General features: G+C 32.0%; 1 protein-coding gene across 4 annotated transcripts in view; it reads left to right on the top strand.

Annotated features, from left to right (window-relative positions):
* The first annotated feature begins 6,973 nt into the window (after positions 1-6,973).
* LOC124630103 (multidrug resistance-associated protein 1) overlaps positions 6,974-15,107 on the top strand; it is a 31,657-nt gene continuing 23,523 nt past the window's right edge. For 2 of the 4 annotated variants that reach the window (XM_047163834.1, XM_047163832.1), the window contains exons 1-2: positions 6,974-7,270; positions 11,698-12,003. In XM_047163834.1, the coding sequence (XP_047019790.1) occupies positions 7,223-7,270; positions 11,698-12,003 (354 nt within the window). In that variant the 5' untranslated portion in view covers positions 6,974-7,222. The remainder of the gene's footprint in view (positions 7,271-11,697; positions 12,004-15,107) is intronic. The other 2 variants (XM_047163835.1, XM_047163833.1) reach the window with 1 other exon arrangement.

The following is a 15,107-nucleotide window of genomic DNA, read 5'->3' as shown; positions in this document are numbered from 1 at the left end:
TAGTAATAAGTACCATTTTCCTATAAAACTGTTACCACTGACCTGAAGTTGACTGTACCATAACAAAGGTTCCGAAATTAGAGAGCCGATTTCAAAAGATATTTTACTGGTGACGTTTTATCCGGGTACGGGAAAAAGCACAGCATGTCGGTGAAACTGTGGGGAAGAACTAGTGTAAAATCGGAACTAACTAGCTGTCCTTTGATTTTGTAGAAAACTTATAGGTACCGTCCGAACTGGTTCATGGCCGCAGTTTATTTTGAAATCGACTGGTATGGAATACCTAGCACCTGAGAAGCTGTAGGATTGTTCGAACGGTTTACCGCGGCCCTGGTACACAAAGGGCTCCAGAAAGAACATGGAAGGTTTTAGTCAGTATAATTCAGACAACGTGTCCCACCGAAAAAAGAGGTAGGTAACACTCGAGATTCAGATTACCAGTAACGCTCCTCTTACGTCATCATCTGCCTAGACCAGGGGCCCGATTCTCCTAAGTTAATAATGTCAAAATCGAATAGAAATCGAATCTGAATATGATCGCAATAGCAGTTTTAACCATATCGGGCATTCTGCTACTAATAAAAGACCAATCGTATTCGATTGACATTTGATTGGTGTGCGATTGGTCTGCTATTTTGGTGATTTTGGTCTATACGGCAGTTTGCTGTACAATCATTTTGCAATCGTAAATCATTTGCAGACAAAATGATTCATTATTGAATGACAAAAAAGGATAAAAACTTTTATTTCAAAGAAAAAATAGCGGAATGCCACTCACACTTCAATCGTAATCGAGTCGGGATTGGATCTCAGTCGAATCGAGTCGAACGTGAATCGTATGTCGCTTAAGTAAAATCAGGAGAATCGGGCCCCAGTAAGTCTCTTTTAAGCTTTTCAAGCTAAAGGCTACTTTTGGGCGTTATCTAACTAACACGTATACGGCCAAAGCCGATATATAGATCTCCTTTATTACTCAAATTATTACAGACGTATCTTAAGCAGGAAACGTACCTTGCACAGATGAGCGACGAAAGTTTTCCGGGAGTTAGTCAGTCGAGGCAGTTGATAACACGCGCCCTTTTTCAAACAACGTCAGTCTATACGTCTATATGGTCTATATTCTTTGTCGTGACCATCGAGCTTAGAATTAAAAGGAGACGCCGTGTTGATATTGACGTATCTATAGTTATATAAATATGAAACAAACTATGCAACATAGTTCTGTCTCACTCTTTCTAAGCAGATAAGTGTATTTGAAAACAGGGACAACAATATTTTTGTGATTGCGTAAAATGGTGACATTTACTTTTGAAATCTTTCTGTTTGTAGGTGCGTGCCATATCTGGCCATATATGTCATGGTAGTTGTGCTGTCAAATAGGTGCTCTTCGTGACTTATTTTTGCTATTTTATAGAAAATCACTCGTGTTTACTTTTAAGACTTTACTATTTCAATAGTGAAATAATCAACGAATATGCCTATGTGTTGTATTGTGAAGTGTGGTGCTAGGAAGCACCAAAATCAAGCTGGATTGTCTTTACACAGGTTAGGAACCTATTTTTGCTAGAAACTACATAAAATAATTCACATTGGATAAAAAATAGTTTCGGGAACATGAATTGATGGTGAAAGTACTTATATTTTGGTTTATTTCTGTATAAAAACCTATATTTAGAAATAAATGTTGTTTACAATAACATGTCATATTGGCATAGTGCTGTGCAGTTGTCATAATAGTATCGATATAATATCCACTTAATAAGTCTGCTTTTACAAATTTTAACATCAGAACTTACTGTCCCTAAGACACTGAGCCCTCAGAGTTGTGTATTATTTTCAATAAAACATCTTTATTTTGTTCTTTAGTTAAATACTAGCTTTCCTCGCGGTTTTAGTTGCGTTCCGAATATATGTGTATATTTTTAGGGAATAGTTTATGTTTTTATATATAATATATCCTTCATTTTACAGATAAAAAGTTTTAAAATGCAGTTAAAAACATTTTGATTAAAAAGGCGTATTATAAAATTCAGGATTTTAAAGACATATTTTATTGAAAATAATATGTTTTGCCTTTTTATCTTCACATGATGCTTCTACGGCGACCACGGGCACGGCAGTGCTTCCGCACAGACGAGCAAATCGGAATGCAAGTTGCAATATTTGCTTCAGAACTTAGTTACCGAATATAGGTTTCGAATTGTATAAATATTTTTTTCTTAGCACTAAAATTGTTTTGTACAATCAATTAATACATAATTAGCTCCATTTGCATTATATAACTTTCTCATGAATAGCTTGAAAACGATTTTAAATTATTGTATTTTTTTTAAGAGAGTATCTCCTTATGGCGTTTCTTGCGGATTCTTCTTCATAAGACCGAATCTTTGGCACCCTGCAACTAGTCTGTCGTGAAAGAACTTTCATAGGGCTATTTGAAATAATAAATTATTACTTTGCCTGTGTTTTTTTTTTAAAGGTATCACCCTACTGAAATGAATGACTCCTCCCATTTGGTTGATGTTGTTGAGGTTATTAGTATCAGTGAAGTAAATGTGATAGTTAGTTCTATGACGAAGAAATTATTTATACTCGGTTATTTTTATGCACCCAGTAAGACTCGTACGTTCTTCTAACTAGAATACAATATCGATATTTGTTGAATCCGGTAGCGGTACAACCCTAGTAATGGCAGCCATTTTAGTTACTGCAGGTATGCACGTTTTTTTCATAGACATTTCCTGTCCCTATAGTTATATGTCAATGGTCGTGACGCCATCTAATTTAACCGGTGTTGTTGCAAATAAAAATCCAAGTATCAAAATATTCATTCAACGACATTAATTGTCTCTGCGCAACTCTATTTCTTTATGGCTCTGTGGACTCTGACCATTGATGTAGTATCCGAACATGATTGATAACTAACAAAATATACATATATTTACGAAAATGAACTCTATTCCAACGAAATAATGAACTAAATTGGTCGAAGAATACACGATTCTTGTGGTAACCCTGAATATGCTTGGTGCATCTAAAACTTTATTGATAATTGTTTTTCAAAATTCAGTCGTATGCAGCTTCGAAATTTTCCTGCTTTTATACCGCTAATTCCCATTCAACGATTTCTTTGGTTGTAAGATAATGTTTTAGGGATCGGTCTTAGGTAGGAGTAGGATCCCTAATTGAACACTGCCTCTTCTGGTCGGTGGGTGCAGGGGTTTGAGAGAAACACGGTGTTCGGATACCGGATATATTTCGAAAACCCCCAGATAGAACCTTTTACTCGGACCAGTGCGCAGTAACTGTCCGTGCCTCGCATACCTCACGCTCTCACACGTTTTTGCTTACCTTGCGCTCTGCCATACATTCTTACATGTGTCCCTACAATGTTATTTCTTTTCAACATTCGTAGTTACTGTTTCTTATTTTTTCCTTTTTCATACGTACATACATGTTTTTTTAAGGAAATAATTTATTTTCAAGCATATAATTTACATTTTTAAATATTAAATATAAAAATAAAAAACATTTAAAAATATAAAAAATAGGTTGCCACCGATATCGGGCACAGGGTCCAAGGTACCAAAATAATAATAAAAATAATAATAAATAATAATTAAAAATAATAGAAATAATTAGAAATAATTTTATTATTAGTATAGTCTACATTTACAATAATGAAGATTTTTTTTATAATCTTAGCAAATTCGAATTTGTCCCACATAGCTAATCTTGTAATCACCCTATTAGAAAGGGACAAACGGCCTCCGTACGACCTACTTCACTCCGCTCGTTTTTTGGCTGTAAGTTATCAGTCCTGTTTGTACAGTTTTTTCTCTAATAATTTATGTATATTCCATCAAAATATTGCTGGACTTTTGAACAAGTCGGATCTTTTAACTATGTATATCCAAGAGTTGTGTAGTCAACAAATATTAATAGATGTAATATGCATAACCGAGCACTTCATAATGTCCGGACAGGAAAACTTACTATATTTACCGAATTATAAACTTGCAGCAAGCTATTCACGAAGTAATATTAAACGTGGTGGTTCGTGTATTTTGGTCAAAAGCGGTTACGAATATAAAGAATTGCCGGAAATTATGAAGTTCTCCATAGCAGGAATAATTGAGTGTTGCGCTATTGAACTCATACAGCAAAAATTGATTATAATATGTGTGTACAGACCCCCCAAGCTTACAAATTTAAATAAATTCTATGAAAATTTAGATGCCATTCTCAGGAAAGTATGTATTCGAAATAAAAAACTCATTTTATGCGGAGATTTCAATATAGACATATTAAAAAACAATAGATATACTTTGGAATTTAAATATTTTCTCTTAAGTTACAATTTAAAGTTACAAATTAATGAAGCAACTCGACTTTCTAGCAACACATGTATCGATAATTTTGCTCACAATTTTAAACAAGTCTGTCAACACCAAGTAAAGGATTTTGGATTGTCAGATCACTCGGCACAGATCATAAATGCAAAAATAAATAAAACTTGCTTGATTAAATCTTGGTTCACTATGCAAAGAGACACTTCCAAAGAAAATCTTGAAACTTTTTGTAAACATTTACAAAGTCTATCATTTTATGACGTTTACAATACAGAAGATCCTGATGAATCATACAATAACTTCATGGATATTTTTCAGCTACTACACAATTTATGTTTTCCTTTTAAAAAAGTCACAATAAAGACTGAAAGAAAGATTACTTGGTTATCTCGAGGCATTCGTATGTGCAGCAGAAAACAACGACATTTACTTTGGCAACAGAGATTAAAACCATCAAAAGAAAATAAGACTTTGTTTATAAATTATTCTCGTAAATTTAAGAGAATTATTAAATTAACTCAAAGATCGCAAAACAATTACTTAATTAATCAATCTAAAAATAAATCTAAAACAGTATGGCAAGTAATCAATAATAAAAAAATAACAAGTGAACCTATCTCTCAAATAAAATATAATAATACAGTATTAACCGATCCCCACGATTTAGCAGAATCTTTCAATAATTTTTACGTAGATCAAGTAGCTGCAGCATCAAAAAGTGACTTTAATAATATTGTAAAAGAAAATTCCCACTCCATTTTTTTATCTCCAGTAATTCATCAAGATGTAATAAACATAATCAAATCTTTGAGAGATAAAAAAAGCTATGGCTATGATGGTATCTCTACAAAGGTCATAAAATATGTCAGTAGCTATATAGCAGCCCCACTAGCTCATATAATAAATGCCTGTATATCAGCTGGTAAATTTCCAGAAGCACTTAAAATCGTTAAGGTGAAGCCACTCTATAAAAAAAACGCCAAAGATGAGATTTCAAACTATAGACCAATTTCCTTGATTTCAATTTTTTCTAAAATAATAGAAAAAGTTATTTATAATGCAATATATGCCTTCTTGACTAAATTTAATATCTTATGTAATGAGCAGAAAGGTTTTAGGAAGAACACTAATATTAATATGGCTATTTTTGATTTTCTTAACATCATAATGCCAAATATTGATAAAAAAATACCGATATGTGCTCTATTTACTGATTTATCAAAAGCATTTGATTATGTGGATCATGATATACTTTTAAAGAAAATAGAAACATACGGGATACGAGGAAATGTGCTAAATCTCATCAAAACTTACTTAAAAGGACGCAAACAATTTACAGAAATTTCTAGAGTCAGTCAGAAAACGAAAAAAGAAGAAAAGTATGCTTCATCTAGAAGAAATATAAAATCTGGTGTCCCACAGGGTAGCGTACTCGGCCCCTTATTATTTTTACTGTACGTGAATGATTTACCTAACCAAATGCCAAATCCTATGGTTCTTTTGCTGATGACAGCACTTTAATAATTAAATGTCACAATAAAGATTCCTATGAAGATAACGTTAACAGTACGCTTGAAAAATTTATTGATTGGCTGGAAAAAAATAACTTAATTATAAATTTAGAAAAAACCAAAGTAATGCATTTTTATCAAAGAATAGTAAATACAAATATGAATATAAATTATAATGGACAAACAATAGATGAAGTTAACGTAGCAAAATTTTTAGGGATTACGATTGATAGTCAACTGACATGGAAAACTCAAGCAGATAACATTTGTAAAAAACTTAGTTCAGCTGCTTATGCTTTGTATAGCTTATCTAAAAAAGTTAACACTCAAACAGTATTGATAGCTTACCATAGTCTAGTTGTTTCTGTCTTGAGATTTGGAATAATATTCTGGGGTAACTGTAGCGAGAGAGAAAATATTTTTAAGGCGCAAAAACGCTGTATTAGATCTATTTTTAATCTCAAAGTGACTGACAGCTGCATACCTACTTTCAAAAAATATAATCTTTTAACTTTCCCATGCCTATACATATTGGAAATAGCTATTTTTGTAAAAACTAATCACCACCTATTCCCGACTTTAAAGATGTCTAGAAACAGAACCACATGTCTAAGATCTCAATATGAAGATAAGTTATATCTAGGTAAATATAAAACTTCTTTGTTGACAAAGAGTGTCATGGGTATGGCTCCTCGAATCTACAACCATCTACCAAAAATGATAAAAGAGCTACCATTAAGAAAATTCAAAAACACACTCAAAAATTTACTTATTAAAAAATGCTATTACTCTGTATCCGATTTCATTAATGATAACTCAATTTAGCTTACAGTATTATTGTTCTTAGATTAAATTAATATAGTTATAAGTGATACCTAGATTATATGTTTATAGTATAAGTCCTATTTTTTGCATGCCATTCTGGCAGAATGTACACGGGTCAAATAAAATTGTAACACCTAATTGTAAAATTACCTACATTTTATGCAAATAAATAAATCTATTCTATTCTATTCTATTCTATTCTATTCTATACTACGTCAATGACTCTGCGTACCGAACGAAAACTAACTTGCGACATATATTAATCTGTGACGCAAACCCAGAATAAACTATTCGTAAACTATCTGTGGTGCGCGGTGCGGTGCGGTGTGATGTGGTGTGTGATGTTGAAGATTTTATTCAATTTTTTATATCTCAGTAAAAAATCTCTCAGTGAATAAATAACATTTAATCGTATATATCTGTTTAACACCACTCTATTAATTCAGTTATTAAAAATATATGTATCGGGAGTGTCGTAAAACAACATAAAATTTATGGCAGTTAAAAGTAACTAATATTCACAAAATTGTGACAATGTCTTACAATTCTACGCTTGATAGTTTCTGCGGATCTCAATTTTGGGTAAGTATGTCTGCTGCGATACTTTTATCAAAAATCATTTTGGTTAGTGAACACATTGGGTTATGCAAAACTACCTACCTGCTGAGGGCAACTTTAAAATGTGAAATGTTGAATTTCTTCTACACATTAGATTAACCAGTTTCGCAGCATCTACGATTGTGTGGCACGCTAATGAAAGGTCAGTTTGCTACGAAAAAGTTGATGTAAATTTTTTTTCATTTACTTATTGAAAATAAAAGTGAATGTCTAATTCTCGTTACCAATAAATGTGACCAGGTAGTGTCTGATTCCCCTAAAAAAGTTTATTGTATTAATACTTCTCACAAAAAAGGAAAAAAACATATTTATTCATGTTGTGTATATTTTTTAAACTAGGTAGGTTTTTGAAGTTAGTATGTATAATCCTAAGGCTTTTTCTAATGATCTTTAATTTATATTAGGTAAACATGATTAAGGTAATACAATTATTGTTGTCCGAGCTGAATCTCTTTTAAACACTTGACCCAAATTTAGTTCAGTGGTCCATAAGGTAGATATCTACCTACCTACTTATTATATCTTTACATTAGGTATGTTCTTAGTATTGGATATCTGATTTTAAACACCCTAACATATTGTTTGAAGTAATTCCTGTTGGAAATATTATTCCAACTGGATGCACATAGTTTCTTATTGGAACATTTGCTATAACATCATTAGGTGCAATAACCTTACCTTTATTATTTTGTTAAATTAATATTATACTTATGACTTTTTTGGCTGTATCAATGTGTTTCAAATGTATAATTATAAAATCGTTATAGATTTGGCCAGTATGAATAATTTACAATATTTAATAATAAGAAATAATCGAGAAAACTCATTAATAAAACATTCCCTGTGTAACCACATGACCATGACCCAAGCCATTTTCTATAATAACATCATGTCTATGAATAAAACCAGTTTTGTGATACTTACTATAGCTGTTTCTATACTCTGCCTTATCATTTTGTTGGTTTCAAATTACTTCTCATGATTAACTAACTTGTATTTGTTAGTGTGGCATATAAATCCTTACTAATCATAAAGTTTCTTAATGCTTTCAAGAAGAAAATAAACAAACAAAATTTAAATTTGAGAATCTCCTTGTTATGAAGTCTATTGAAAAGTACCTAAAACAAATATGATATATATATGATGATAAATCTACAGGAATATAGAATACGAATTTTATCCTGTCTCATGAAACAGTAATTAAAACATTGATATAAGTGGCAGAGTAGGCATGACTAATTATTCAAATGAATGATCAAACATATTTGTGTAATATTTTAAGCTCTGTATATTCACCATGAACATGTAAAACTAAGGGACATGACTAAAGTATGCTCATAGGTACTTTAATAATTGTTATGTCCGTATGTTAGTATAAAAACAGCAAGTCATTCACATTGCACAAGACTTAAAAATGATTCTTCAAATAACTGCCATTAACAAATAATTGTCTTCTAAAGGTAACATGATTTAGTATAAGCATGCAGTTACTATGCTACTCATTGACAGTTAAATGCTTGTAACTTTATTTGATTAACACAAACTATTGTGTTGCCATAACTACTACAACAAAAAACAGGAAAAATAATCAATAGTTTAAATAGATATGTACATGCTTACTTTTTTAAAATTCGGTTTTGGAATACTGGTCGGGTCCCATTTTCAAACAGAAAAAGGCTCGTTATCCAGAGATTTTTTTTAATTGCTCCATGGTATGGGTACTATAGATGGGTTACAGCTTAAAGACATTACTGAGCATAACTTATTGTATGTTCAGTACAGTGTAAAAAATAGTAATGCTATTGATTGAAATCTCCAGCATTTTTATATTAGATATTAAAAATAAAAAAAATTTCATGAAATGTATTTGACCCATTTCTATTTTTTTATGATGAATCATGGTATGTTAAATACACTATTAATGTTGATACTTCATCTCCATGACAAATAGCCAAAGTCCAAACTACATGGTACATAATATGTAATACAGTATAGTATAAGGCAACTATGTCTGCTTGGCAAAAATACTATAGCTTTATAAGGACTGAATAGATTTTAATCCAGAATAGGTAATTTTATAAAACAGGAGAGTAAATTCTAGCTAAAAAGTAACAACATTAGTATTGTGAATTTTTCTATAAGTCTGTTCAAAATGAGTGTTATTTTCAAGACTTAGTTGGTAAAAAAAGGAACTGCAAAAATTTTTACTTAAATGAAACATTAACAGTCAGGTTTTTAAAATTAAACTAAAAATATATGTGTCAACAGTGTATTGCCCAACATTGTGAAAACTGATTCTAACTAAAAAAAAATATCTTGTTGACTGTTCCTATCTATAATTGCATTGATATCTACTAATGTAGGTAGTTTTGGTCGCCATTAAAACAGTTATATCTAGACATTTGTGTAAAACAATATAAATAATCTGACTTTCATTACAACAATAAACTTATTCGTGTAGCCCTTATCGTTCTGTAAATATATATCTCAGAATTTAAAAGCCCTATTAAATGCAAAATTCCTTCCTTAATGATTTTTTTAGATTATAGGTACGTAAAAAAATTATATTTATTTACAATAACTAGCCTTTGATTACAGTGTATTATCATTACCCAAGCTTCTATTGTTGACCTTTGATTTATGATTGATTACTTGTTTGTTGCTAAGGAGATTCCCCGTAATTGCCTTGGCTTAATATTAATTTAATAGTAAGGAACAGCAAAAAAATTGGGTACTTCCCCCATTATCGTTACTTACCCCAGATATTTTAAGTAGTCATGAATTACTTTATTGTAAACCTCTACAATGTATGTTGCAATCGTATAATAAAAGAGATATTGTTCTTATTAGGTACTGTTTATAACCCACGATGTACGCATATGAAATATTAACTTAGTAAAAGTAGGTACTACATGCACAGTCCACATTCATGCCACAAGTTTTGTTCCCGGAATTATCGACGCAAATTGAAAACATCGGTAACTACGGCAACAGTTTGATACAGTACCGGATGATGCCACTAACAATATCGCCACAGCCATAAGATTATATCGACATACACATAATCATGGAATACATGGATAAGAAAGAATTACAGTACTGAGTACAGAGTAATCAAGAAACTCAACCCGAAGCCACATGAAATTATATAGATAGCTACAGCTAAAGTTACACTCTTAAAATATACAGCATTACGTTGAAAGGGTTCCGTGAAAAACTAAACAATGAGTTTAGGAAACTTGTCATGCAGTCATAATTCATGTAAGGCATCAGTACAAAATAACACAGATGTGCGTCATGTTTAACGGGAGTAGTATAGGAAGACTCGTCGTATAACACATCAATTTGTTGCCACACGAATCACGATGACTCGGCATTTTGTTGGACGCCTTATCTACCCACAAGCAGATCACTGTGTAACATAGTAAAACTCTTAAAATAATCCAACATTCCTATCCTATATTATTATAAAATGCGAAGTTAGCTTTGTTGGTTACGCTTACATTGTAAAACGGCTGAACCTATTTGCGTGAGATATGAAGATAATATGAAATATTATAGAAATACGATCTTATATTCTGGCGCCAGAAGTAGTCCTCTCAGAGAATAACTCAATGTAACAAGCAACCAGACCTTTCGTTTATCTGTGTATATATGTATGTAGATGCAGCTATGTACATGAATGTTTTTAGAGTTATACCGTTGCAATCTCAATTTTATAAACACAAAATTTACTCAGCTCATGTGGGTGGTATGTTTCGTTCGTAATAGACACGTGCATGCCAATGCATACAATCTAGATTGAGAAACTCGCATCCCATCCCGCTGAGTACCTGTCGGTTTGTAGTCTAATACTATCGCAGGATACGAACGTGGAAAATAATTAAAATATCTCCAACACGAAAAACCTGCTCAGCAATATTATATTTTACATGAACTAAAAGATACCGTATCGTTTATAGGCACCCGCGCTGATATTGTCAAATCTAACGATATGATTTTACTATCAGAGACTGATGGCATCACAGCCCCGGCCCGTCTAACGGGATCAAAGCTTGAACGAAGTAACGGAATATTATACCAATTCTAATGACCTTGGTCTCGCGATATCATGTCATTTGATTACAATGCTATGCAGTGACAATTTCTGACGTTGCTCATAATATTATAGGGTTCCGTTCCGAATGACTGCGAGCGCTGGTATGCTTCTGTTCTAATTTAGTCAATTCTCTTATCGTTGCCCTCAACATACCCACACATCATGGATTTTCTCAAAACAAATTCTTGCTACACATAGAGATGTCATATCATAATAAATTTTTAATCATATTTAAATCTCGTAGTTACCTAATCTACTTTGGCTAATCACATGTTTCTCTTCTTTCTTCTAGAATAGCAGTCTCACGTGGTACACCGACAGCCCAGAGCTAACGCCATGCTTTCAGAAAACAGTCCTCGTGTGGACACCATGTTTGTACCTATGGGCCGCGGCGTTCCTTGACACCTACTATATATTAAACAGTAAAGAAAGGAACATACCATGGAACATATTAAACATCAGCAAACTGCTCATAACTTGCCTTCTGATAGTGTTAAAGTTTGTGGATTTGGGCGTCACTGTGCACACCTCATCTCAAGGAGAGAAGGAAGTGTTTAATGCCGATTATTATAGTCCCATTATCAAGATTTTAACATTTGTAAGTATGACATCATTTTACTATTCTAACAATAAATTAGCTGAACTGGAAAAAAGTTTGTATTCCATGAACATAATCATGAATCACGAAGATGTCATGAGCTGGCTAAAATAATAATTTTCGATAATGATTCTGCTTTGTTACCACATACTTATTAATTTTGCTTAGGCATGAAGTCTGAGAACAGCGTGCTTTCAATTTTTTCTTCTAACTAAAACAACCACCATTTGTCCCAGTTTCCATTTGAGAAGGGTCGCCTATTAATAAAACAATGAGTTAAGCTACATCAAGACTACTTTAACCATACTTATTCCGACGACACACGAGGAGTTTTATTGATTGGTTATTTAACGTTACCATTTATAAATTGGTTAACACGATTGTCCTGTCGATGTTTTTACTGTTTACCACTACAGTAATATTATTCTATGTATAATTCGTATGAAAATAACTATGATGTTATATAGTGAAAACTGCAAATCATTGCCTAACCTAACTACAAAAATCGATTCGGTTCGTTATCATGGAATCGGATTAATTGGGAGAGGTTTACTGGACTGATAACTATCTATTGAGTGAGTCATCAGCAAAGCTCATGGTAATAGCAATACAATATACATATTCTGAATATAATCCAGCTATTTGCTAAAAAATATGTCAAGACAGTTATAGTAAACGCAAAAGAAAGACATCTGCTTCAGTGCTTCGGCGATCTGGTTAAAAACACCGTGTTAGCTATTCATATCCTTCGTTGATAATAATTATAATCTTCCGTAAACATAAAAAATTAAACATTGTTATCTTTTGGTAGGGCATTCGCAGAAACAATCGAGTTTTTAATACATTTATATCTTTGTATTTCAAAAACTAGGTCACACAAGTACCTATTTGTTTTTATATTAAACTAATAAGTAGGCAAGCATAGTGATTGAGGTTTGTAATAAAGCCAATAATTGGCCTTATTCTTAAATCGAACTAGGTACATATCCATCAAGGCATGCCATGGCTAATTAATGTCTTTTAATTTACAGATGGGTACTTACTTCCATTTTATTCAGTTATGATGGTCATATAATAATTACTTTTAAAATTAGTCTTGTATATGCATTATTATTGTAATCAAGAGGACTTCTTGTAATATATGACATCACACTTATAGCTTTAAACACAGTTACCAGAAAGCTATTTTTTCTTCATATAATTTACCAACTTACAATTAAATTCCTTCTACTACTTATGTATTTCAAATACCAAGGTCTCCAAATTGCAGCACCGCGCCGTCATCATTAAGCCCTTTGGCTGGGTACTGCGTTCGTTAACCTTGGACAATTAGTTAACCACACAAAATGTCGACAAAAAAATATTACATCACCCGTAACCTATTACACTATTATATTGTGCCGGCACCAATGCCGAGTGTCGACTAGCGGACCGACGACGGCCGGACTCATCGTACCACGGAACTCTGTAGTTACTACGAAACGGATCTTCAAACTATTGACCTTCGCTGTGATATAATCACAGTCACTGGTAGATCTTCATAAAAACTTGAATATGACATAAAATGGACTTCGACCAACTTAATGCGACAGCGGTTTAAATGTATGGTACCATTGTGCAATATAACGCCGTAGAGTAGAATCATTCAATAACCGATCCCATGACCGTGACCACTTTGAATTAAGACAATTTTGATTATTCAATATGCAAAGATAAAGAATTTAATAGTTCTCGTATTAATGACAAGTATTATATATGTACAAGTATTAATGACAAGTATCATGTATGGTTCTTAAAATAGTAGTTTCTAGCTGACTATAAAAATAGAAATGTAAAAATTTTTAATGCTTTGGCAATCGTAATTCACTATAATATTATTTTCCCACCTATGTTAGTTTGTTAAAACCACTATCTATATTCGCTGTCCGCCCACATTGCATTACCAAACTTTGCCTTGAAAATAAAAGTAAGTAAACATAGTGAGGAAATAATATCTTAACTTTATTATCGATATTTTGAAATTGTAAAACAGATAATTTATTTTAAAAATTCTAAACGGAATTCCAGCTAAATATTTGAAATAATAAAAGACACCATTATCATATTGATTTATCGTGTTTGCGGAAGATAAACGATAATTATTATTAATCTAGCTAAGTATAAAACGATGATAATGTTATCTTTTAGGAAAACTTTCCTAATTATTCTTTTTATGAAACAGCTGTGTTTTTGCTGGCTACTCAATCATAATTTTACTCTTTGCCTCTTATCAATCTTGTAACTCTTCTCCAAAGATTCAGAGATGACAAACAGCATCGATCGAGAAAGTGTAATGACATTATAAAAAACACGACTTGGATATATTTGCAAGTAAAATAAGTGTATTTAAAAGAGCCATTAAGAGTTTGCCTAATTTTTAATTTTTATAGTTTTATTATGTTTTACCCAATTTCTTAATTTCTTTTATTTTTAATTACTTTTAATTTTTAACTCTTTTACTTGAACAACCTAAAAAAATGTTGAGCCTACCTTTAATTTAAGAGCATACACTAACTGTTGTTTCATTCATTTTTAAGATTGTCTGTATGTGTCTTAGTTGGTAAGCCTAAATAAATAAATTTATTTAGTCATGTGATCAATGATTTGCAGTTTTTACTGTACCTACATACCTAGTTATGTAGGTAAAAATATAATGCGTGAAGCAATGTATAATCTAAATGGTGTAATGATACCATTTATTTACTAATCAATAAAACACCTTGAGTGTCCTCCATTAAAGTATGGTTATACCCTTATTTCTTTCAGCTTAGCGCGTCTGTGTTTTATTAATAAGTGACCCTCCTTTCATGAAAACTAGGACAAATTACTGAACTTGATGACAAGTTTTACGAGGTAGAAAAAAGACTCAGCAAAACGGGGTTCTGTATTAATTGGCGGTTTGTTATTAAAACAGAAGAATCGATTCAATTTTTTTTTTTCTTCAATTCAAAATATTTCTCATGACTTGGAGTAATTTTTCTAAGCAATAATTGAAAGTTTGTATTCTTTACTGCTAAACTACTGTGTGTGTATTCTATATAAACAGTAGTTAACATGAAAATATG

This window comes from Helicoverpa zea, chromosome 4 (genome assembly GCF_022581195.2).
Source record: "Helicoverpa zea isolate HzStark_Cry1AcR chromosome 4, ilHelZeax1.1, whole genome shotgun sequence".
In the NCBI taxonomy this organism is placed as follows: Eukaryota; Metazoa; Arthropoda; class Insecta; order Lepidoptera; family Noctuidae; genus Helicoverpa; species Helicoverpa zea.
This window is presented reverse-complemented; position numbering and strand designations above follow the sequence as displayed.